Source organism: Diospyros lotus, chromosome 6 (assembly GCF_014633365.1).
Source record: "Diospyros lotus cultivar Yz01 chromosome 6, ASM1463336v1, whole genome shotgun sequence".
Classification (NCBI taxonomy): domain Eukaryota; kingdom Viridiplantae; phylum Streptophyta; class Magnoliopsida; order Ericales; family Ebenaceae; genus Diospyros; species Diospyros lotus.
The window spans coordinates 9296070-9320011 of record NC_068343.1 but is presented as its reverse complement, the minus strand read 5'-3'; the positions used below and the strand labels follow the sequence as shown (position 1 = coordinate 9320011).

The following is a 23942-nucleotide window of genomic DNA, read 5'->3' as shown; positions in this document are numbered from 1 at the left end:
TAATTATATATATTTTTAACAAAGCTATAAGAAAAAAGATAATTTCTCAAAAACAAATATTGAATGAATGAATTGCAAAAGATTACGATTTTTAGTCATTTTTAAAACCTACTTCTTGTTTACTTTTAATCTTTTTCTAATGAAAAATTATGAAAGATGCTATATAGATGACATAAGTGATAAAGTTTTAAAGTTTTATTGAAAGTAACAGAAAATCAATTCTCAGTAGAGATAGAAATGTCTTATTTGATGGAGATTGATCACGTGTTTGCTTGAAAATGTATAAACTTGTAATCGCATCTGATTGATCCGAAGATCTAATAATGGGAAATGCCGATTTCCTTTAGAATTAGGTGGGCAAATCTCAAACACTTTGGATCATAAAAAAAAAAAAAAATTTTGATAGATGGGACATAAAAAGTTACTCAAAAAGGGCAACGAAATTGAGAAGCTGCATCCAAACAGAGAACAGGATATGAACGTGAACGATGATATGACCGGATACGTCGGAGAGAGATTCCATTGACAACAACATATAGTACGTTGCTGGCAGCTTGCGGAGAGATAAGGAGAAGAAGAGAGATGGGGACGAGGGAGAAGGACAAAGATCTACAGCGTCTGATACCAGTTGATCACAATGACAGAGGAAAAGGCTCTGATTCCGATTCCAATTCCAAATCGTCGTCAATATCGCCCTCTCCTCTCGTTTCGAGCTCCGGAAAACAGGTCCCTCTCTGCTTCTACACCTACACAATCGCGCATTCTCCGTGAATGTATCGTGTTTTTGCGCATCCACTAGGACAAACACGTCGATGTTCATGTAATTTTATGGCAGTGTGATAATTGTTTGCAATTTTGTTACGGCTAACCCTCGCATTGCCATTCATCAAATGATCGTTCGCGGAAGTGCCGCGATTGTTTTTATTCTCGTTTTATTTCGTTGAGAGAGAAGGATCGAGCATTTTGCACTGAAATGTAGAAGTTTATTACCGGAAAACAGAAAAGAGAAAAAAGGAAAGGATTGCTCCATTTCAGTAGAATGGGTTTTACTGTGACCTTTTTGTTAGGTATTATGAATCGTAAAAAAGCAACGTAAAATATGTAGCAAGTTAAACATGATGCAGGTATGATATATGCTGCTATAATTTGATGGAAATTGTACGATGGTGTAATGCAAGTCATGCGCATTTGAATAGATTTATAAGTTCAAAATAAGTGGTTCAGGGTAGCTGAGAAGGGCTTGTTTAGCCAGTTGTAACCTCCGGTAGGTTTGTTGCTTTGGCATATTAAATAAGGTTACTTCACAAAAAGAAAAAGAGAAGGCAAGAAATAGAATGACTAAGAGGGTTTATTCTGGATTCTCTTGTGCAGGCATTTTACAAAGTATTTCGTAGCTGGGCTTCAAAAAAGTTTATGTCAGGATGGTTAGTTCTCTTTCACCTGAAAGGCAGTTTAACCTCATTGTTTTATTCAAGCTATTATATTATTTCTTAGTGAATGCATACGTCTTTTCATAATATAGGGCATTATTCTTAATTAAAAAGACTACTTGATCCACTGACAAGTTGGCCTCAGACTCCCCATGGTCGGTTCTGTAATTGTTTTCCTGTTTGTGATCATAATTCTGACAGGAAAACCTTTGGTTGCTTTTTATGCCCTCTATATCCTAGATAATGCTGAAATGGAATTTCATAATCATGTATACTACTTCTCTTTGGTCATAAAAATTGTGTTTAAACCTTAGCATGTGTGTATTTTTGGGATAGCAATCCTAATCTGTATTTTCCCAACATGTGCGAAGTCCAGAACAACTAAAGGCTTGTCATTCCTATTTTCCCTTCCTCAGGACAATATGTATTTGACATGTTTATTCTGTCTTACTGCTTAATAGAAATCCAGATCCTTGTTTGCAGTGGCTCGTATTACATAATATAATAAGACAGCTAACTCAAACCATCTGAGGGTGGATACAGAAGGCTGAAATCAGGAGAAAAATATGGTCACCTTCTTCACTCTCTCTTTCTCCACACTTTTAGTTGTAGCGTTGTGTTGAAATCTAGGTTTTGATTGAGAAAATCCCAACAGTGTGCTAATAATATTCCATCAGGTGGAAATTACAGTGTCCTATGAGAAAGCACAGAATATGAATGTAGCATGAGGCATAAGTGCAGAACCATGTAGTAGCTAGCTAAAGACTGTGATAAGTGACATAGTAAACTAGCCAAGCCTCTGGTAGCAAACAATTTATGAACCTTTTTCTACTTTAGAATCTAGAATATCAGTAAGATCTTTAGCTACTGATACAACTGTGCATTAAGAAAGTATAAGCAACTTTCAACAGATAATAAAAGAGTGGGAGTAATTTAATAAATCTTAAGATGGATCATCTGTGCCTTCTTCAATCTTCTAAGTGAGCACATCCAGGAGGAGTATATTGCCTACATCATGCCACACTATATGGAATGCAGTCCTATCCGATGGTGAATAACGCCTCCTATATGTCACTGAAAGTAAATCCACAATAGGTTTTAAGTATGTCTGGTTGCATTACAGTTAAACAATGATCTTGTGTTCCTTGCAGATAAATACATCCTTTGTAATCTTTCATATATCAACTTACTATCTAGTATCTGCACTAGTACATTCTTTTAATTTAATAGTTTGATACTTTTTTGGTACATAACCAGCTTGAAAATTTTTTGCAGTGTCATTTTGCTTCCTATTGCAATCACATTTTACACCACTTGGTGGTTTATTCATTTCATGGATGGGTTCTTCTCTCCAGTGTACGAACATCTCGGTATCAATATATTTGGTTAGTGAGCACTATTTAAAAATTTTGCTGCACCCTTTACTTTGTGAACATTGTTGTTTATCCTAATATGCTATCGAAGTTTGCTTCAGTAAAGGCGTTATCTATATGAAAATGAAAGTAGAAGAAAATAGAAGCAGATTAAAACACACAAAAGTACTTGATGTCAATTTCTTGGCTAAGATAACAAGTAATGGCTGATATTTCCCCTGTTTTTTTTTTCTTTACCATGGCCAAGAATATTCGTCCTTGAACCCGCTGCAAATTTGTGTTTTATGCTGCTCCAGACATCTGAAAACTTGCATTATTCTGTAACTATAGGACATCCATTTCAATTTTATACATACACCAGAAGGATGTAATTGTGGCAGATACTACTTGTTTTACTGAAGCCAGATACCCTGTTTGACTTGATGGGATTCCTTAGAAATCAATGGGTTGTTAATATTCTACATATATATTGGAAGGATGCCTCATTGTGGCAAATACTTCTTGCTTTACTGAAGTCATAACACCCCGTTTGACTTGATGGGAGTCCTTAGAAATTAATGGCTTAATAAGGTAACGATTTCAAAAAATCATATGAACTCCAGAGAATGCATTTACTGAATTTATTTTGTTAGATCTTTTTGAGAAAATTTTCCTGACAGTATCTTGGTTTTAGGAAACAATAAAACGATGTTATGCAGGGGTTGCAATCAAACCAAGTTGAGTTAAGCTTTGCTAAGCTTAGTCTAGGCTCGGCTCGGCAAGCTTGAGCTTAGGCTCGAGCTTGAGCTCAAGCTCGACATGGGCTCGAGTTCGAGCTTGACAAGCTTTTGGCAAGCCCGAGCATGGGCTCGAGCTCGAATTCGTCAGAATTATGTTTAAAAAAAACTTAATAATCTAATATGCAAATAATCAACAAATATAACTTAAAATCGAATATGATAATTAACAAATCCCAACAGTAAACTAGGTATTAATTTATTAATCTCAAGTCAGAGCATATTTTATTATCAACGCATTTTAATGGAGAAAGTGTATTAAAGTTTTGTATTTAATTTCTTATCCTCAAAACATTCTCAAAATCAAATTCAACAAAATTTAATGATATTATTATAATAATTTAAAGTTTGATAAATTTATGTTAAATAATATTTTTATAAAATTATGAATAAATTTATTAATATATTTATAAACAAATCTATTCACGAGCTATTTGCGAACTTTTAATCAAACTTGCTTGCAAGCCTTTAATCGAATTAGCTCGCGAGTTAACGAGTCGAGTTTTACCGAGCTCTAGCTTGGCTCATTTATAAATTGAGGTTCAAAGTTAGGTTTAATCTCGGTTTATTTACCTTAACGAACAAACTCGAATGAGTTTTTATCAAGTTGAACACCGAGCCGCTCGCTAACGACTCGGCTCATTTGTGACTCTTATGCTGGTCAAATTAACATTTTTACATAAAAATGATAGTATTTTAAAATTTTCATTGTTTTCAATTTGAAAATAACCAAAATAACACAAGCCAATGATTCTTCTAGTCGTGTGAGTTTAGGAAGTATGTGGTTCCTGAAAAACCTATATTCTAATTACTATACCATTGGCAGCAGGTCTTGGATTTGTGACCTCTATCACTTTCATCTTCTTGGTTGGTGTGTTCATGTCTTCATGGGTGGGAGCCTCTCTTCTTGGCTTGGGGGAGTGGTTTATCAAGAAAATGCCCGTTATGAGCTATATATATACTGCCTCAAAACAAATAAGTGCAGCAATATCACCAGGTGCACATTCTCAATTCAAATTCTGGTCTCAGCACTTCTGATCCTAAATCGACAATGTAAATTATTCTTTCAGACCAGGGTTCCCATGCCTTCAAGGAAGTGGCAATCGTAAGGCATCCGCGGATTGGGGAATATGCATTCGGCTTCATCACATCTACAGTTATTCTTCGTAAGAGCTCAGGAGCAGAAGAGCTCTGCTGCGTCTACGTGCCAACCAACCACCTTTATCTGGGTGAAATTTTTCTCGTCAATTCCAAGGATATCATGAGACCTAACCTCTCTGTTCGAGAAGGGATTGGTAAGAATCAAAACCCACATTTAGATTTTGCTGGAGATTTCCATACTGGTCATTTAAATTTGTTTCTTTTATTTCATACGGTGCAGAGATTGTCATCTCGGGAGGCTTGTCCATACCACAAGTATTGACTGTAACGGATCCTCAAAGCATTCTTTCGCCAAGAGTTGGGAAATTTACCATCCCACAAGTTTAACAGTCATCTCTTGAATGATGAAATTTTTGTTTTACATTTGTGGGAAGACTTAGAATATAGGGCTAGGCCAGAATACCATATTATTAGAAGGTAGATTATTGAGAGAGAAGTTCAAACTTCTCCAAGACAGGAAAACTCATAACGTTGATTTTCGTGTTAAGAAAGTGTTCGTGTTTTGGGGTCTTTTTTAGACTTTGTTGGTGATTGTAAGCAAGAGCTTCATATGTTTTCACTATACGTTGTTTCCATGTCCATTGACGGGTTGAGTCTAGTAAGAGTTCGATCTCATGTTTCGGCTTGCTAGAAGAAGGAAGCTTAATTTGTGGAACGATTAACTACTATTCTGCAAGCCTACAAGTTAAAGCCAAATAGCCAATATTGGCTGGTAATGACAAGTTTCCTACTGGTTAAGATATCAGCCCAGAGATCCTCATTATTGAGTGAGTTTCTCGATCCTGTCATATGGGGGATGCAACAACTACTAGTCTCTATTATACGAGAAATTATTCTGTGTTTTTGAGTCACCACTTAAACATTTTGACCTAGTCTCTATTGTACGAGAAATTATTCTGTGTTTTTGAGTCACCACTTAAATATTTTGACCAAAAAATATGATGGCATATAAATTTTCCATCATTGTTAATATGTGGCAGCAAATGATTGGTTAGAGATATTAAAATTTTGTGCAAACATGATGCCTTGAAGATATGAAATTTTATATTTAATATTATTGGGTCTGTAATTTAATCATTTTATATATATTATAGAGTCACGATGAATAATAATGCATGATATAATTATATATATATAAAGTGTTACATTCTTTAGGTATTTTAACTTTGAAATTTTTTATATTTATGTGGTCAAAAAATCTGTGAAAAATAAGAACAAAAAGTAATAGTAATATATTAATATATTTGAAATGTTATTTAGTATTGTTCGATATTAATATTATATTATATTAATGAAGAGTTCAATACTTATATGATAGTATTCATAATCATAGCTTCAAAATCCAAACTCTTTTTCTCTTAAAAAAAAAACATCAGATTACGTCAAATTATCTTGTAGGCTCAAGAGATTTGGACAGAAAATCTCAACTTCCAAGAAAACAAAAAAAAAAAAAATTGATGAAGAAAAGACACAGGAAGAGCATAAGAAATTATGGTGTGCCGCTTCCTTTTTGAGATTTCTTGACATTTAACATGCCAACTGTTCCGTTGTAGTCCAACGGTTAGGATATCTGGCTTTCACCCAGGAGATCCGGGTTCGATTCCCGGCAACGGAAAAAGCCTGCCTTTTGGGTGGCAACCATCTCATCTTTGTATTTGACATCCCACACTCTGCAATACTAATATACTAGTCCCGCCTCCATTCCCGTATTTTGCAATGTTAGTTATATCAGGCAGTGTCTGGCAGCAATTGCAATGGATCCTCTTCACTCTTCAGACCCTCACGAGCCTCGCCCTTGTCCTTCCATTTCTTGTTTTTTTCTATTTTTGCTGAAGTTTCTCTTATCCTTTCAGGCTAGTCTGTATTAGTAGTTTGAAAAGATTATTCAGATACTCAATTGTGATATTGATATATATTATATTTAATACACAAATGTTATTAAAAATGTTATATTTGAATGTCTAAATAACATTTTCATTAACAATTTCTGTAATGTGAAAATTCAAATGTATAATAATTTGTCTACATATCAAACGCGCAATATATAATTATTACATAATTTTTTTTTACTTATATAATGTATTCCTTTTATTTTACATTAGGGCATGTTCAAGTAACAGTGTTCTTAGATATCATATCATGCCGAAGAGAGATCCCGCCCGCACACATCCATGTTTTGTTTTGGACGATCCCCCATCAAAACTGATTACTTTTCATTAGCTGGTAAATTGCACGAGACCATCCATCCTGACATCAAGAACACATGCAAACTAAACAAAATCCATGTGAGAGAGGCAATTTGTTTAGACATGGGGGAGATTTAGTCGGGATGAGATTGGAACAGCCCATGTTTCCATTAAAACAAAAATGTAACTTAAACCCGCAGACATTAACATTATTACAAGCAGATCCAACACAATTATCAAATTAAGACTAAAATTAATCATTAATAATCAAAGGCAGAGAGACCACACACTCAATACTGCAAGAATTTAGGCCTCAGAGGGCAGTGTCTATGCACCTGTAATACCAAAACCAACACCTTTGAAGATTCAAGGCCATGGGGATTCTACTACATCAGTACAATTCTGCTGGAAAAACAGCTCCCTCTCCAAAACTTCACGACACGAAAGAGAAAGCTTCCCCCACTAAGAAAACTTTTCAGAGCATCCAAGTTCCAGCCCTGTACGGCATCATTATATATATATATATATATAGTTCCGCAAATGCCAAATCAAACTGTGTAACTTCAAAATCTAGCGTCAAACTAAAGCGCTAATTGTTAATGGTAGAAAGCATGCCACCAGTTGCAGTTGGCATTACAACCTCCCAGCCAGGGCCTCTGAGAGGATAAGCACCGATCGGAGTGTCAGAAATACCACCCTCGCTAGATGGAACAGAAACTACTAGATCACTGCGGTCCAACACCCTTTCCATATCTTCATCACTGATGTCTGTCTGTATCATCTTGTCTTCAGCATCCTGCTCGTCACGAAGCAGCGCAAGCAGATCCTCCTCCTGGAATTGAGAGAACTAGTGCTTCAAGCCAGAATAAGCAAAACACATTTTTACCACGAAGCAAATTATTTACCATAAATGTTTCAAAAAATCATAGGATTTATTTCAGAAAATTTAGAAAAATCAAAATAAATGTTTTTTAAATTCGTAGTATAAAAGTCAGAAAAATTCAGAACACGGAGTTTTTTTTTATTTTTAATGGGAAATTTAATTATTCAATAAAAATCTAGAATTAAAAAAATATTTTCTACAACCGAAAAAGCCCTAAAGATTCAACCTAACTTAAGAATTTGGAAAATAAACAAGATGTACAAGTTAACATGCTTCCGCTTCTTATGTAGAGGATATAATCAAGAGCTTCAACCATGTGTTGTTTATCTGACAATAGGACTTGTAGCCACAGAAAATGAAGGGCTTCAGTCTTCAAGGATACTTGAGTAATTTTGCAAGAGATAATTTAGATCCAACGCTGGCTCTCTAACCAAAGAAATCCAGTACAGACTAACATACGAATTAATGCGATAATCAAATATAAAAATACTACTGAATTGAATGATAATCCAGTATAAATTACAAACCTCCACATCACCACTGGGCTTGGTTCTTTCTTGCTGAAACTGCCCCTTCGCAATCACCACATGCTCAAGCTTTAATTTACTGAAAGCTCTTTTCAATATACGACCCTGGGAGCATGCACTTCTTCAGTCTCTTAACCATATGAATTAAATAAAATAAAGCTTCATTGGACTAAAAAGGGTTAGCACTAGCATTCATGAGTTAACTACCTCCACAGATTGAGCAGTTGCCAGCCTGTAAACATGAACAGGCTTTGTCTGACCTATTCTATGACATCGGTCCATTGCCTGTAAATCCATCTGGGGATTCTGGGATGCAAAAGCAATAAAATACACATTGAAATAATCAACAATATGTTGAAAACATTAGAAGAGGCAATAAAAAAACAAAGAAGATGGGATAAGATGGGATCTGAAAAGAAACTAATAATAATAATAATGTACCCAGTCACTGTCATATAGAATGCAGGTATCAGCCGCAGTAAGATTGATACCCAGCCCGCCAGCCCTAGTGCTGAGAAGAAATATCCTGTAATTACTGTTCACATCATTGAACTCCTGGATCTGTTTGTAAATGAAAGTTGTGTCATTAAAGAGCTTATATTCACATTTGCCAACATTAGACCAATAGCTAACAGACAAGGTTTGCCATACATCAGAACCAAAATAAGCAAACAAGAGAGGAGATTTATATCTGTTGTGCGTGGAAGCAAATGGCCAACAGGTAGACCGATGCAAAAATAGAAATAACAAATTCAAAATAGAAAGAGACCACCACCAAATTTACGTGGTTTGGCAAATTGCCTACATCCTCAAAGGGAAATTCCAAATTTTCACTAATATGACAAATGTGGAATATAAATATCTCAACCTTTCCAAAACACTCTTTCTCACAAATTTCAAAAGAAGAACAATTTATAAATGCACTTGAGCTCCTCACCAAAAACAATCTCAAGTACTAACTCTCACAAGGGAGTTCAAAGGAATTGCTCTTCTCAAATTGGATCCTCAAAAATGGATGCTTCAACACAAATGAAGGAGACCTATGTATAGGCCAAGGGAATGAGCCATGACCACCAATTGTGGTTTCCAAGGGCTCCATTTACAAAATGCTTTCATTTTCATAATGTACAAACTAAATGATTAGCCATTAATATACCAACTAATTGGAAGCCACCTCAAAATGCAATAATCTCCACCTTGGTTACAATTTGCTAATCAAGAAGTTGTTGCCAAACAAGCTGGGAAAGAGCATCACCAAATGTACCTTTCAATAAGCCTTGCTTCACCAGATGCTGTAGAGCTTTTTCACCAACATGTCCCAAACGCATGCGCCATAGTTTGGTAACTTCTGAATCTCTGTCTTCCCCAGATGCTGTAGCCACCATTCCAACAATTGTATTACCTTGGAAGAAATACAAGTTATTTCTCCTAATGCCTTTCATCACCACAAGTGAACTTAAAGTAACTTTTAGAACTCCATCTCGTATAATCATGAATAAGACTTTGGATTCTAAGGCTCCCACTGAGATGAGATTCTTCTTCAAATTCGGTACATACCGAACATCTGTCAAAATTCTAGTTGATCCATCATGGCTACTCAAACGGATTGAACCTATCTCTATTGTTTGCAAGTCTCATCATTGCTAAGGTAAACAACACCACCATCTAGCTCTTCAAAGTTAAAGAACCACTCCCTATTGAGACACATATGATAAGTGCAACCCGAATCCAAAATCCTTTTGTCGGAGTAAGATTTGCTTGATGTGATGTGCCAACTAGTGCAAATTCTAACCCGTCATCTGCACACTTGGCCATGCAAGCTTCTGAAGTGGCTTCAACAACAACTTTACCCTTGTTTTTGTTCTTTAGCTTTGGACAATCCTTCTTCCAATGACCTTTTTCATGACAAAAGGCGCATTCATCTTTAAGAGGTTTGCCCTTTGAACAAGATTTGCCCCTTCTCTCGGGATTACGACCCTGAGCACGACCTCTTACAATATAGGCTTCTCCTGTTGTGCTTCCATGCTCCTTCTGGTCCTTTCGAATCTCATGATTGTACAAAGCAACACATACTTCATCGAAAGTAATTACATCCTTTCCGTGAAGTAGTGACAAGATGTTCATAATCATCGGGAAGAGAAGTCAAGAGCAACATGGCCTTATCTTTGTCCTTGAAAGATTCTTCAAGGTTTATCAATTCAACCACTAACTTCTTGAACTCAATAACGTGGTTGTACATAGTTGTACCGGACTGATATCGAAAGCGAAATAACTTCTTTAGAGAGAGTTAGTTTTGGCAACTTTTCAATATAAATTGCTTCTCTAACTTCTTCCACAAATTGCTTGCCGATTTCTCCATCATATAAGGAAACTTCTGCTCTCTGGTGAGACACGAACGGATGATCACACAGGCACTCCAATTAATCCTTGTCCACTCCACATCATCCATATCTAGTTTGTTTTCTTCAAGAGCCATGTCTAGCACTTGTTAAAACAACGCATCCATTGCCACACCGTAAAGTTATTGGTGCCATCAAACTTCTCCACATCTATTTTTGCATTAGTCACCACTGTCCTTGTGGAAGACATTGCAGACCTCGAAGGTGCAACCGAAGTGGTTATAGGAGGATTCAAAAGAGCCATCGATGTAGTCGAGGACTTGTCAGACATTTCTCCAATAGGTTAGTTCCCAGGAAAGACTAGGGAAGTCACCACTTGTCTCACTTAAAAACCAATCTCCTTAGACAGAGCTTTCCTAGATTAAACTAGGTTAGTTCCCAAGAAAGGCTGGTCGAGTCACAATGGCACTCACTTAAAATCCCAATCTCTTAGACAATCCTTTCCAAGATCGTACCGAGATCCCCTTGTTCTAATACCAATTGTTGTGCGCGGAAGCAAATGGCCGACAGCTAGACCGATGCAAAATAGAACAAATTCAAAATAGAAAGAGACCACCAAATCTACGTGGTTTGGCAAATTGACTACATCCATGAAGGGAGATTCCAAATTTCCACTACTATGACAAATGTGGAATGCAAATATCTCAACCTCTCCAAAACACTCTTTCTCACAAATTTCAAAAGAAGAACAATTTACAAATGCACTTGAGCACCTCACCAAAAACAATCTCAAGTACTAACTCTCACAAGAGAGTTCAAAGGAATTGCTCTTCTCAAATTGGATCCTCAAAAAATGGATGCTTCAACACAAATGAAGTAGACCTATTTATAGGCTAAGAGAATTAGCCATGACCACCAATTGTGGTTTCCAAGTTCTCCATTATCTCCAAGTGCTACATTTACAAAATGCTTTCATTTTCATATTGCACAAACTAAATGATTAGCCATTAATATACGAACTAATTGGAAGCCACCTCAAAATGCAATAATATCAACAGAATATTACCAGTCATTCCCTCTAAACAAAAGTGGTAATATGTTTCATAGGCTATACAGTACAATTTCAATGTCAATTGAATTATGAAAATTCTAAAATTTCAAAAATACAATACTGTCAATTATGAGTGTGGTTATTTGAAAATTATGCAAAGCCAGGTTTACCAAAATCAAAATCATCCAATTTTTCATATCCCCTGTTTACAGAGCAATCTATATACAAGTCCAAAACATAAAGTCTGCTAAAAACTCAACCAGGTAAATAAACAAGAAGCTGGAATTAAGTTCGAATTGTTCATGGGGTAGGACTAACCTGTCTTCTTCTTTCTGCCAATTTCATACTACCATCAATTCTACAGACTTCAAATCCCTTTTCGCTAAAATAGTACTCCATTATATCAAGCACCTTAGTCCATTGAGAGAAGATTAGAACCTGTTTGCAATGAATATGACTGAGAAGAAGATTCAATAATTGGGAGAAAAGCTACACTTTATTCACAAGCATACTTTGTGCTTCCGAGCAAATAGTTTTACTAGCAACCTGTCCAGCAACTGAAATTTTCCACACTGATCAACTATCTGCTCCACGGGTGGATAGAAATCTGTCAAGAAAGAAAAACAGTAACATGAATAAACTTTGTGGAACAGCTACTTTAGACCTAATAAATATGTTGCAGAAGACATACAAGAGCCATCAAAAGCAGACTCTAACAGATCAGGATGGTTGCAATTCTTCCTAAGTTGTATCATCAAGTTATTGAGCTTCCCTTTCATACCACCACGGCCTGCATTTTGTAAAACAAACCCATCATGAAATTTGGCAAATGCTACTTTAAATAGTGGTGAGTGTAGCACTTAAGTAGAACATCAGCCCAAATATGTACAAATTGACTACATTCAGAAATATATTAGATTGACTTCATGTACACCAATAGCCCACTCGTATATAAAATTGGATTGTACATATAACATCATGACAGTGGAAGGATACAATATAGCATTATCCCACAATAACTCAGATACATTCCTCTCCCCTGAATCAGTTAAACAAATTTAATAACATTTCAAGAGCTTATGAGCAGAAACATTCAATATCTGCTTGAAGGAAACCATGCTCCAGGGCTATTTCCAGCAACAACAAAAAAAAGAAGATTACTATATTCCTGACACCTGTATCTCAGACATAGCCCATGGGCATTCCTCTCTGGCACCATGCCACTGAAAGGGAAATAAGCATACCAACTAATAAAGAGATACCTTCCATTCATAAAGATAATTCTGATTTATCTTAATGACTTAATCTCACAAATATTTTATTCTTACGGTTGTTTTTTCATATTTATATGTTATCAGTACAATTTCATATTACTGCTAAGATCAGTAGCAGCAGTAAACCAGATTAGAGGGGAAATATTTCCCTTTCTCATTCATCTGTTGCATGGCTCCACAATGATTTGGAATTTGGCTAAAGCAGCCCATAAGCAAAGAAAACCAATTACCGAGTGCCACATTCTGCTGCAAATACTTTTCAAGTGTCTTATTTATTAGATGATCCTGGAAGTTCTTTTGATGTTCGGTCATGTTAGCATACAAGATAATCTCTTTCTTCCGGGGGAGCATCTGTTCAACATCTGATTTCATTCTCCGAAGGAGAAAGGGACGCAAGATGGCATGGAGTTTTGCTACCACCTGCAAGTACAAAAACAACAAAGTATTATACATAAAACTCTAATTTATTGATATAGGGGAAGGGGGTAAAACAGAAGAAACCAGAAAATAATACATACTTGAGCCTTTCTCTTCTCTTCTAATTCTTCCTTCAAAGCTTCATTGTTGCACTTGCCCGAAAGATCAAACCTGAATATACAATCACATCATTGTAAGTACATATTCACAGCATGGCACATAACCACAATCGATTGATCACTAGTGTTTACCTTAGCCTTCTCAGATATGCACATAATTAAAATGCAGATAAGAGTAGCTCTAACTATAAAACATTGTGTAGAATCTAACAAATAAGAAATAATAAATAAAAACTGTGAATCAGCTCTTGGATGGCATGTTGCCTCAATCAGTTGTCAAATAAACGTGAGTAAATACCATCCTTCACTGTTCTGATTCAGCAACAGATACAAGTCATACGATAGATAGCATAGGTGAATGAAGTTATTTCCAATAACATAAGTTGGTACTCTGATCCATATTTCCTAGTTATTTTTCCTCCATTCTGCAAAACCTTCACAAAGACTAAGGAGTTCAAAACTTCTACAAAAAGATATTAACAAAATCTTTACCAAGTCATTGAAGATGCAGCTCAAAGTGATGAGAGAATATGATTCCTGCACGTGGTGTAACCAAAAACATAGCAAGTTTGTCCACCACCTCACAGAAGGATATATCTCAATTCCTAAACCAGCAGAGGCAAAAAAATTTCAATCATACTTTGAAACCACCCGTTTTTTATCTTATTTAACCAAGTTTAACCAACACAATGACCACCTCTCTTCATGCAACATTCATGGTCCACAAAAATTGAAATAATATCAGAATTTAAAACCATTCTTTTCTACAAGCCTTTAGCAAGCACTAGAATGTTGAAATAATGGTTAATCCTCAAAATGGCAGAATTAGAAAGCATTGGAAAAATCTGCAAGTAATTACAGGTTCAATTAATATCTACATAGACTATGTGACCTTAGTTAACCCGAACCAATATAACATGCTTACTACTACTTAGATAACTCACATGGTAAGGGGATATGTATACACAGAGCAGTGCCTGCAGAAGGACCTAAGATCACACTTAGAATAGTCTGTCACAAGACAAGTAGACTCAGAAAATACCAGTGTTTTGAGAACCAGGACCAACCAGTAAGTCAGACTGAGTTTTTTTCTTCTTTTATTTTATTTTTAAATTTAAAAATATAATAGTAATTTGAAATATTTGAAAGGAGTTATGTCAACTATTGGAATACCATCAATCATTTTATTAATACATGAATAATTTTTTAATTTTTGATTTGTAATTTAAATATTTGATCTTGACTTTTATTTATTTTCATCATAAATTTATTATAATATTGTTGTATAAGCTTTTTTTCTAATTGTAAGAAAATGTTACTTAATACACTTTTAAATACATATTATGTGATAAATTTTATTTTTTAAAATCTTTTATATCATAGTTTTAATTAATATATTTATTTATTGCATAAAAATATCCCGATTCAATCATAGTCTAATCACTTAGCTGTGAACCTCTCCCCTTTCTGGTTTGGTACCTCGGTGCAATTTTCTAAACATAGGCAAATACTGCCTTAAGAGTTAGTCTGAAAATCATAGTTAGCTTATAAGCAACAAAAGGAAAAAAGAAAAGAAATAAAATAACAGCAAAATAAACTAACCATGATTCAAATTCTTCATGGGATGAAAATATATCAGGCAAAATGAAGTTCAGCAATGACCATAGTTCTGCCAAGTTGTTCTGCAGAGGAGTACCAGTCAGTAGAAGCTTATTTTCAACTCGCAACTCCTTCAAAGCCTTTATTAATTTACATTTTGAGTTTTTCAACCTCTGACCCTTCAAGAAGAAAGACATATACATTAGATTCCCAGAAGGCAAGTCTTTAGATGGAACATTCAAGATTTAAGACATTCTTAATATCAAGATTTTGATGGAGAGGTTGAGAGAGAGAGATTAAGAAGTTGGATAAAGGGTTCACCTCATCAACCACAAGATATTTCCAATTGTAATGCCTCAAGTGTCTTCTCGCATCCATTAATGCAACCTCATAAGATGTAACCACAATGGGGAATTTAGAGCTGACGGTTCTTGGCATGTGCTTCCTCCTTAAGTCATCCCTTTCTTTCTTAGAGCCATGGTAGATAATGGCATTCACTGAGGGCGTAAACCTATGAAAAACAAAGAACATAATTTGAATATTAGAAACTCTAGAATAGAATAAAACAAGATGAGATTAAAGATAGTAATCATGCAGCAGCGGCAAAGGAGAAAAAATATCAAAGTATCTAAAATTATCTCCAACTAATTAAGCCCCATCATGCAACCAGGAATTAAGAAAGGCTTACCTTGATATCTCATTAACCCAATTAGAGAGAGTAGACAGAGGGGCAATGACCAAATAGGGCCCATCCATCCCATTCCCTTTTAAATGGGCAAGGAAGCCAATAGTTTGTATCGTCTTCCCAAGGCCCATTTGATCAGCAAGGATTCCATTCAATCCATTCTGCCATAGCGAGATCAGCCACTTTATACCTTTAATCTGATAAGGCTTCAATTTTCCACCAGTTAATAAGGGTACCAAATCAGCTTGTTCCTTTTCAACTCTCTCCTCCTCAGTGAGATTCACATCTTCAGGAGCAGTGCCTTCATTTGATCTGGTCAGCATGGCTGCAACAGCTCTCTTGGCCCTTCTCTGAGGAGAATGAAAACAGTTGGCATCCAAGATTTTTGCACAGCAAGCAAAAATCAAATTACCACACAATCAAATTACCACAAAAAATATCCCCTGTAACAAGGAACAGTATTTGCAAAACTACAGGAATAAAGTATCAGGAGTTGCCCAAAAAAAATATCCAGAAAGGTTTATCGTCCAAACTGGACAAGGCCCTTTATTTAGATATGTATCATTACTTCAATTAAAGAAAGAACAATCAACTGTTCAGACAATTCAGGATACCATAACATCAACCTGATTTAGAAATAATAGTCTAAAAAAAAGATGGGGCCCCTGTCACAAAATAATTGTGACAAAACCAAGTTATCAACCTACAAATATATATGATACGAAATAATGTAATAGAGAAAGAAGATAAAAGAAGATAAGATAACAATATGTGTTTAGTCCCAGCAATATATTCAGCCCCCTGCAGTTGGTATAAACCTTTCCAGTACAGCGAGAAACATTTTGCAAAGAATATACTATTTTGTATTGTGAGGAAACAAAAAAAAACCAACTAATCTAATGTAACCTGACCATTCACCTTTTAATCAAGCTGTTCACTCACACAAGCTCAATAGTCATTTCTCATTAGAAAGGGGGAAAACACAATGGCCGTGTTAAGCTTCAATAAATTTGTTCACAAAAAATCATTCTTTGCCACTTTCTTAATCAAAACATGCCATAGCTGTAATAAAACTCAAAGAGTTCACGTTGAAGATTGTGTCCACAATGAATTCCAAAGGCGCAATTATATTGTGATTTCGAATACAAGTTCCCATATCCATAGAGATAAACAAATAACTGCACCTGAACAAATATAAGTTCCAACTAATGTAAAATGATAATAATTGTATCAATATAAAAACAGAAGAGAGAACTATATGCTTACGCTGTTGTAGTGTGTGGCAGCCTTTCTTTTTGAATCACGGCCTCTCTTTTTTTCTTTACTAACTTCCTTGCCTTCCTCCACTCCATTCTGGCAATAAATTGATACAATATCAAATCAGCAATAAAATAAAATGATGGTCATAAAAAGCATTTTTCCAGAAATGAACACAAGACAAATACATTTGTAATATCTTCCATTTTTTCCAACAGAAACTTTGAGTAAAGCTGTGCTTGGGTTAGAAGCTCGTCCAGTTTAGCAAACTGGGTGTCATTCAATTGTGTTGCCTCCACATACTGCTTTGCTATTTCTTCCTCTTCCTTTATTCGGGCTTCAAGTAGCTTCTCTTCCTCCTCTACCATGGCCTTTGATATAAGAGAACAATCCTCATTTTTCACATCAAGAAGAATTTCTTCTTCCATCTTGACTCCAGTTTTCTCATTGCATATCTCCTTTACAGAAATGAAATAGATATATCAAACATACAATATTGAGATAAATCTGACGGCAATGAAAAAGCACATGTTTGGTCTAAAAAGTAGAGATGGCAATTGTAATAAGGGAAGGGGGGAAGGGTAGTCCTTATCACTTGTAGACTAGTATGTGGTGTAACTGCTGCTATAGAATGACATAATAAAACTAGTAAATTGAGAATTAAAAGATGTGGTAGAAAATACCAGAACGCACCTCCACGAGAATTGCAATTGATCATACATGAGAAAAAGGAGTGAAATCATACAGGCTTAGGTGCGCACACAAACAGCAACAGATAGCATATAATCACCACAAACTTCAACCCGACAGAAGCAATAATCTAGTTGCCACTTGCCTTGGAAATTAAAACCAGTTAGGAATGCAAAACTACAAAGAGATAGGTCATCTCAAGCATTTCAATGTGTTTTCTTCACTTTTACCAGTACCGCACAACAGGAAAATTATCCAAGTTTTCCTTCTGTAAATTTCTTGCTATTTTAAGAACAGCATAATCAACCTGTGAAAACCCATAACACTAACCAACCAACACAAACTGAATAACCCAGATGATGAAAAACAGAACAAAAAAACTATACACACGCGCCAGTCAAAATAGAGCGATGCATTAAAGCACATTAATCCAACAATAAAATGCAAAAATAGAGGCCACAAAAATTATAAACAAACCTCGTCCTCGAGTACGGAAGTCGGCGACTCTGCAGATGCATCATTCTTGGTTTCGTTCTCGGCCGCCATTTTCAAGGTCCAGATGCTGAGAGCAAATACCAAATTAAAAAAAAAAAAGGGGCAAAATATTACGATTTTTTCCGAAACGCATACACGTAAATAAATAAAATGAATAAAAATGATTGACGACCTAGAATCCTGTAGCTCTCCCCACCTTTGGCGGTGGTCGTGTTGTATATTCGTGAAATTAAAAGTCTAGGGTTTCGATCATCAAAAATTTAGGGTTCGTAACGATAACATTTACCATTATATACGCATACATAAAGAAGAGCATATGAAGAGAGAGTTGAAATCAGACCTAAACTGCCTGAGATTTTTCGAGAGATTACAGAGCAACGACGGGAAGGAAGAAGAACCTGGACCGAACCGAAATGCAAACGAAAGGGCTCTATAAAGGCAACTCCATGCTCGGCGGGAAAAATAATTAATTAATTAATTTAAGCAATAGTCTCACTGATGTTGCCTTAATTTGTTATTTGAGTTAATTCATCCTTGTCAATTTCTATTAAAAAAAAAAAAAAAACAATCCCGAGTTGCTGTTGTGAATTTTTCATTTTTTTTAGCGCCTCGTCCGAGGCTGCGAGCTTGGGCGGGAAATCCCTCCTCTATTTGCTCCGAAATATCTTGGTAATTACATCGCAGCCATCGGTGTTGATTGACCGACGTTTACCGGCGGTGCCTATTCCCTGGCCAAAAATCTTAAATTTATAAATAAAATTAATAAATAACTCTCACAAGTTTATATGATATATACAAATTTATGATAACTTTATTTAAATTTATAAAATGTTTATTTAAAACTAATAATATTAAATACTATATCATTAATTTTAAATAAAATTATTATAAATTTATATGTCATATTCATTTATAAAAATTTATTTATTAATATTCCCCATTGGAGTATACCTTGCACCATGGGAATGTGACATGTATGTGAATACAAATGTGTCTTCAACCAATATAAATTGATCAAATATATATATATTATATTTTTTTGTATGATTATTTAAATTTTTTATTTTTTTCAATTACGTCATTAGTTTGTATATTTTCGAATCAATTACATATATTAATTAAAACATACCACACACACTCATAATTGTCGATGCTTTCCCCTCTTTGCTTTCTATTGCCACAAATGTTTTTGCCTCTTCACTTTTTGTATTCTCTGATCGATGATGGCATTTGCATTTTTTGTCATAATCTTTAGTTTGCACCTACATAACTATTGTATCACAGGTAATTTGGGCATTTTAGTGCGCGTGTGTTGCACGCTTTAATTGATTTATGTAATTGATTTCAAAATGTATAATCATGATATAACGAAAAATATGAGTGACCACAAAAAAAAATTAAAGTATAAATACAAAAATATGTATTTAGTCAATGTAAATTACTCAAATTCATATAAAATATTTATCTTTACACAACAACAAATACATTTCAATCTTAATTATTGTAAAACAATATAAATATAATAATATTAAAATATATAATTTTAATTATTAAATTATAACACAATTTAATAAAACTAATAAAAAATTAGATAAAGAAAAACCTTGCATACAATGAGACCAAATCTATAAATTATTGGGCCCTTATTTTTTACACAAAAACAAAAATTTATGGACCAAAATTTTTTAGTTTTAATTATATTACCCTCTATAATAATGTTAAGTGAGATGGGACAAATCCAATTGATTTAATTTGTCATAACAAAACAAGATTTGGCTCGCCTAATTAAGCTACTTAAAGTTAATTGAGTTGAGTTGTCTTATTACACTATCGAGCTAAGTCAAGCCTAAACCCAACAAAAGTTTATGAGGCCAATTATTTAAAAAATAGTTTGAAAATAATTTTAAAAATATTTTAATTAATATATAAGATATAAAATTATTTTAAAATAAAAATTTAGAATGTTGATTTTAAAAATTTGAAAGCTACAACTTTTAATAGTTTTTTTTTCACTTTTAAAGTAGTATTAAATTTTATAAAATATTTAAAAAATATAAAGATTGTTTTATAATTTGAATTCGGTAATACATATTTATTTTACATTTAAAAATATTTGAAGTGATTATGATTTTTGTATGTGATATAAAATTGCTTATAAAAAATATAAAATTACATACTAGATTTAAATTATTTGACATTTATTAATTATCATTATGAATTTGCCATGTTGTCTATTTATTTTTTAAAGTATTAGAGTTATTAAAATAAAATATCAATAATTCAAATTCAACAATGAATTATTTATAATTTTGATAAAATTAAAATTTGATTCGATTAGGTCCAACGAGCCAAGTCCATGAGTCGGATTAAGTTAAGCCCTTGAATGGAGTCAGTTAAATTGTAAGTTAAAAAATATTGAGTTCGACCTCACTCTATATATTTACGAGTCAAATTAAATCAAATTACTATAATAACAAATTGTGTAAAGCTAAACTTGTTATGGGACAGATAAAGTGGATTGACTTATTTGACATCTCTTATAATTTATTTTTCAGTTATAATTTATGTTGCATCCAATTTTAGGTATAAGCACTAGCTTCTACAATTTTTAAAATATATATTTTTATTTTTATTTAAAAATATATTTACTAAATATTATAATAGATTTAAAATATAAGTACAGACTATAATTTATTTTTTTAAATTTAAATAACCACTGTCGTACAAAGAAGGGCGTGAATATGAAAGAGAGTGGCAGTCAATTTCATATCTTAGTCCTCTATTCTTCTTTTATTATTCAAATAAATAATAAATTCAGTGTGCTCAAGTTCTTATTAATTTTTTAAAATACGTGACCCTATGATAAAATAAAAAGGAATTTTATCATTCACCAAGGCATGTCATCGTTTAAGATTTATTTATAAGATAAAAATTAAATTACAATCTTTGAAAGTGATTTTTATTTAAAATTTATTTATTTTTATATTTATAGAGTTAATTCTCAAACTTAGAATTTAAAAGGCATGAACTTCTTTTATATTTGGTAAAGTATTCAATCAAAAAAGTGACTACATAAATATTTATTTATCTTAAAATATAAATAAACATATTAAATTTAAAGGAATGTACACGTGTCCTTTTTTTAAGAAAGCGACACAACTCTTAAGACATATGTGTTCTTTATAAAAGTGGCCATACTTTAGAAATGTCTTAATCCAGAAAAGCACTAAGCATTTGTTTGTTGATGACTTGGAATATTATTATTTTATTTTATTAAACAAAAAGGTGGTGGCACCCTGGCAGTGAGGTGAAGCCCATTATCCTCGTAAACCGGGCGCCAGGGTTACCCTTTTTAGCTAGACGACTTCGATGTTCTCCAATGCGAAGGCAGGCCCAGGCCCCCCGCGAATGAGGATTTATCAGACTCTGATCAAATTTTGCAAGCACTTTTTACTTTTAAGTTTAAATTTACGTTGATATTAATATAATGCCAAATGTAATAGATAAAGGTATTTGATAAATTCATAAACTTTTTAACTTATTTTTTTTTTAAATGACTTTCCACCTCCAACACTAGACCTCATAGAACGATGGAGGAATAAATCAGAAACTCTGTGGCTCGAGATTTTGATCCCAAATGCCAAACACAAATGTGACGGCACGATACACCAAACAAAAATCGTTAGGACCATTGAATTGTAACCTTGGGACAACTTTTTAACTTAATTCATGTTACTGCGTGAGAATTAAAGCTTAAGTTGAAGAATTTGATGCTCCCAAAGTATAAGTCAAGTGGTCTAATGAGTAATAGAGTTGTATTTTTTATATTCTGCTTTGTATTGTAATAACTTACATTTATATTTTCATGTTTTGTGGCGTTTCTGTATTTTTTGTCTCAAGGACATTTCTGTAATTTGTGTATTAGTTTTAGGGCATATTTAAGGCAAAGATCTCTATGAATAAAGTGGGTCAGTGAAGCCTTTAATTCTCGTGTGTTTCTCTGTTAGATTTCAAACTCTCTGTTATGGTATCAGAGCAAACCCTAGCCTCCACCTCCGTCGATTCTTGTCTTCATCGGTCTCCAACGCCGTGAGTTCTAGGTACGCTTCTTTTCCTTCCTTAATCGACGACGCTGTGTGTTGTTTCTTTTCCCGGCGTCGTTGTGAATCTCCATTGTTCGGAGTTCTGCAAATCGGTATTACCGTCTTCATCCTTTTCCTTCATATTTTTTTAGATCGCGAACCTTGCGATCTTATTTCGTCACTATCTTCATTTGCTTTACTTCATACTTGTTCTATGGCGACTTCATTTTCGAAAATTTCTTCTCCATCACTGAGCACCTCTGCTGTTGACAACGCCTCGAGTCCATATTTCCTACATCATTCTGATAATCCTGGATTGCTGCTAGTATCTCAACCGCTCACCGGAGACAACTATGCGTCGTGGAGCCGCGCCATGCTTATTGCTCTCTCGGTAAAGAGCAAATTAGGTTTTGTTAGTGGCTTGATTTCTCGGCCACCAGGTGATGATCCTCTTTTCAATTCCTGGATCAGAAACAACAATATTGTGATTTCCTGGATTTTAAACTCTGTTTCTAAAGAAATATCTGCAAGTGTGATATTCTCTGAATCTGCCTATGATATTTGGAATGATCTTAAGGAAAGATACCAACAGTCTAATGGTCCTCGGATATTTCAGCTTAGGAGAGATTTGATGAATTTAACACAAGGTCAGTTGTCTGTTAGTGCTTATTTCACAAAACTTAAGACCATATGGGACGAACTTAGCAATTATAGGCCAAACTGCTCTTGTGGAAGATGCTCATGTGGTGGTATAAAGGCCTTAGCAGAACATTATCACACTGAATATGTAATGTCGTTTTTGATGGGCCTAAATGATTCTTATGCACAAGTTCAGGGACAACTGTTGCTAATGGATCCCATTCCTCCCATTAATAAGGTGTTTGCCCTAGTTACTCAAGAGGAAAATCAAAGGAACATTTATACTGTTGTTAATGATCCAGTCACATTCTCTGTCAAACATGATAATAATAGGCCCAATCAAGGTAGATCTCAAAAGAGGGAAAGATCCATATGTAGTCATTGTGGTTTTACTGGGCACACAATTGACAAATGCTATAAGCTTCATGGATATCCTCCCGGGTATAGGCCTAGGTAGAGAAATGTTACATCTAATCAGATCCCTTATAACCAGCTGAAAAATCCTATTGTGAGTCAAGTTTCTGAATCAAATTCTAACTCCTCTCAGAGTCAGGGTGTTGAAGGCTTTATGCAGTCGCTAAATCCTCAGCAATATCAAAATTTGTTGAGTATGTTAAGTTCACATCTCACATTTGCTAAGACTACAAGTGTAGATCCTGCTCCTGAGGCCTCCACTTCGGATCAGGCTTCAGGTATCTGTTTTTCTGTGTCTGTTGGCTCTTTACTTAGTGACCCTCAATATTGGATTTTGGATTCGGGAGCTACTAGTCATGTATGTTTTTGTCTATCGTCTTTTGTTGAAGTAAAACCTATTCAGAACACTTATGTTACCCTTCCTAACCATACACGGATCTCAGTATTCTATATGGGTTGTGTTCAACTTACCTCAGATTTGGTTTTAGACAATGTCCTCTATGTGCCTCAATTTAAGTTCAATCTCATATCTGTCAGCGCATTGG

General features: G+C 34.5%; 2 protein-coding genes and 1 non-coding gene across 4 annotated transcripts; 2 read left to right on the top strand and 1 right to left on the bottom strand.

Annotated features, from left to right (window-relative positions):
- Window positions 1-445: 445 nt before the first annotated feature.
- Window positions 446-5698, top strand: LOC127804749 (protein LIKE COV 3-like). Of its 2 annotated transcripts, none has more exons than XM_052341725.1 (6): window positions 446-726; window positions 1372-1424; window positions 2706-2815; window positions 4406-4576; window positions 4650-4874; window positions 4961-5698. In XM_052341725.1, the coding sequence occupies exons 1-6, from the start codon at window positions 583-585 to the stop codon at window positions 5065-5067; spliced, it is 810 nt and encodes a 269-aa protein (XP_052197685.1). In that variant the 5' UTR covers window positions 446-582; the 3' UTR covers window positions 5068-5698. The 2 variants fall into 2 exon arrangements, with proteins under 2 accessions (XP_052197685.1, XP_052197686.1); XM_052341726.1 differs by having other exon boundaries at window positions 447-726; window positions 4409-4576; window positions 4961-5695.
- Window positions 5699-6283: 585 nt separating this feature from the next.
- TRNAE-UUC (transfer RNA glutamic acid (anticodon UUC)) lies at window positions 6284-6355 on the top strand. The gene has a single exon. It is a non-coding gene; the product is annotated as a tRNA-Glu (tRNA).
- Window positions 6356-7072: 717 nt separating this feature from the next.
- LOC127804748 (ATP-dependent DNA helicase DDM1) lies at window positions 7073-18754 on the bottom strand. The gene is made up of 16 exons (XM_052341724.1): window positions 18603-18754; window positions 18245-18329; window positions 17266-17535; window positions 17087-17173; window positions 15824-16170; window positions 15457-15646; window positions 15139-15314; window positions 13519-13588; window positions 13231-13420; window positions 12418-12516; window positions 12239-12333; window positions 12045-12164; window positions 8778-8897; window positions 8544-8642; window positions 8337-8441; window positions 7073-7758 (listed from the first exon to the last, which is right to left on the bottom strand). The coding sequence occupies exons 2-16, from the start codon at window positions 18311-18313 to the stop codon at window positions 7516-7518; spliced, it is 2280 nt and encodes a 759-aa protein (XP_052197684.1). The 5' UTR covers window positions 18314-18329; window positions 18603-18754; the 3' UTR covers window positions 7073-7515.
- Window positions 18755-23942: the final 5188 nt, after the last annotated feature.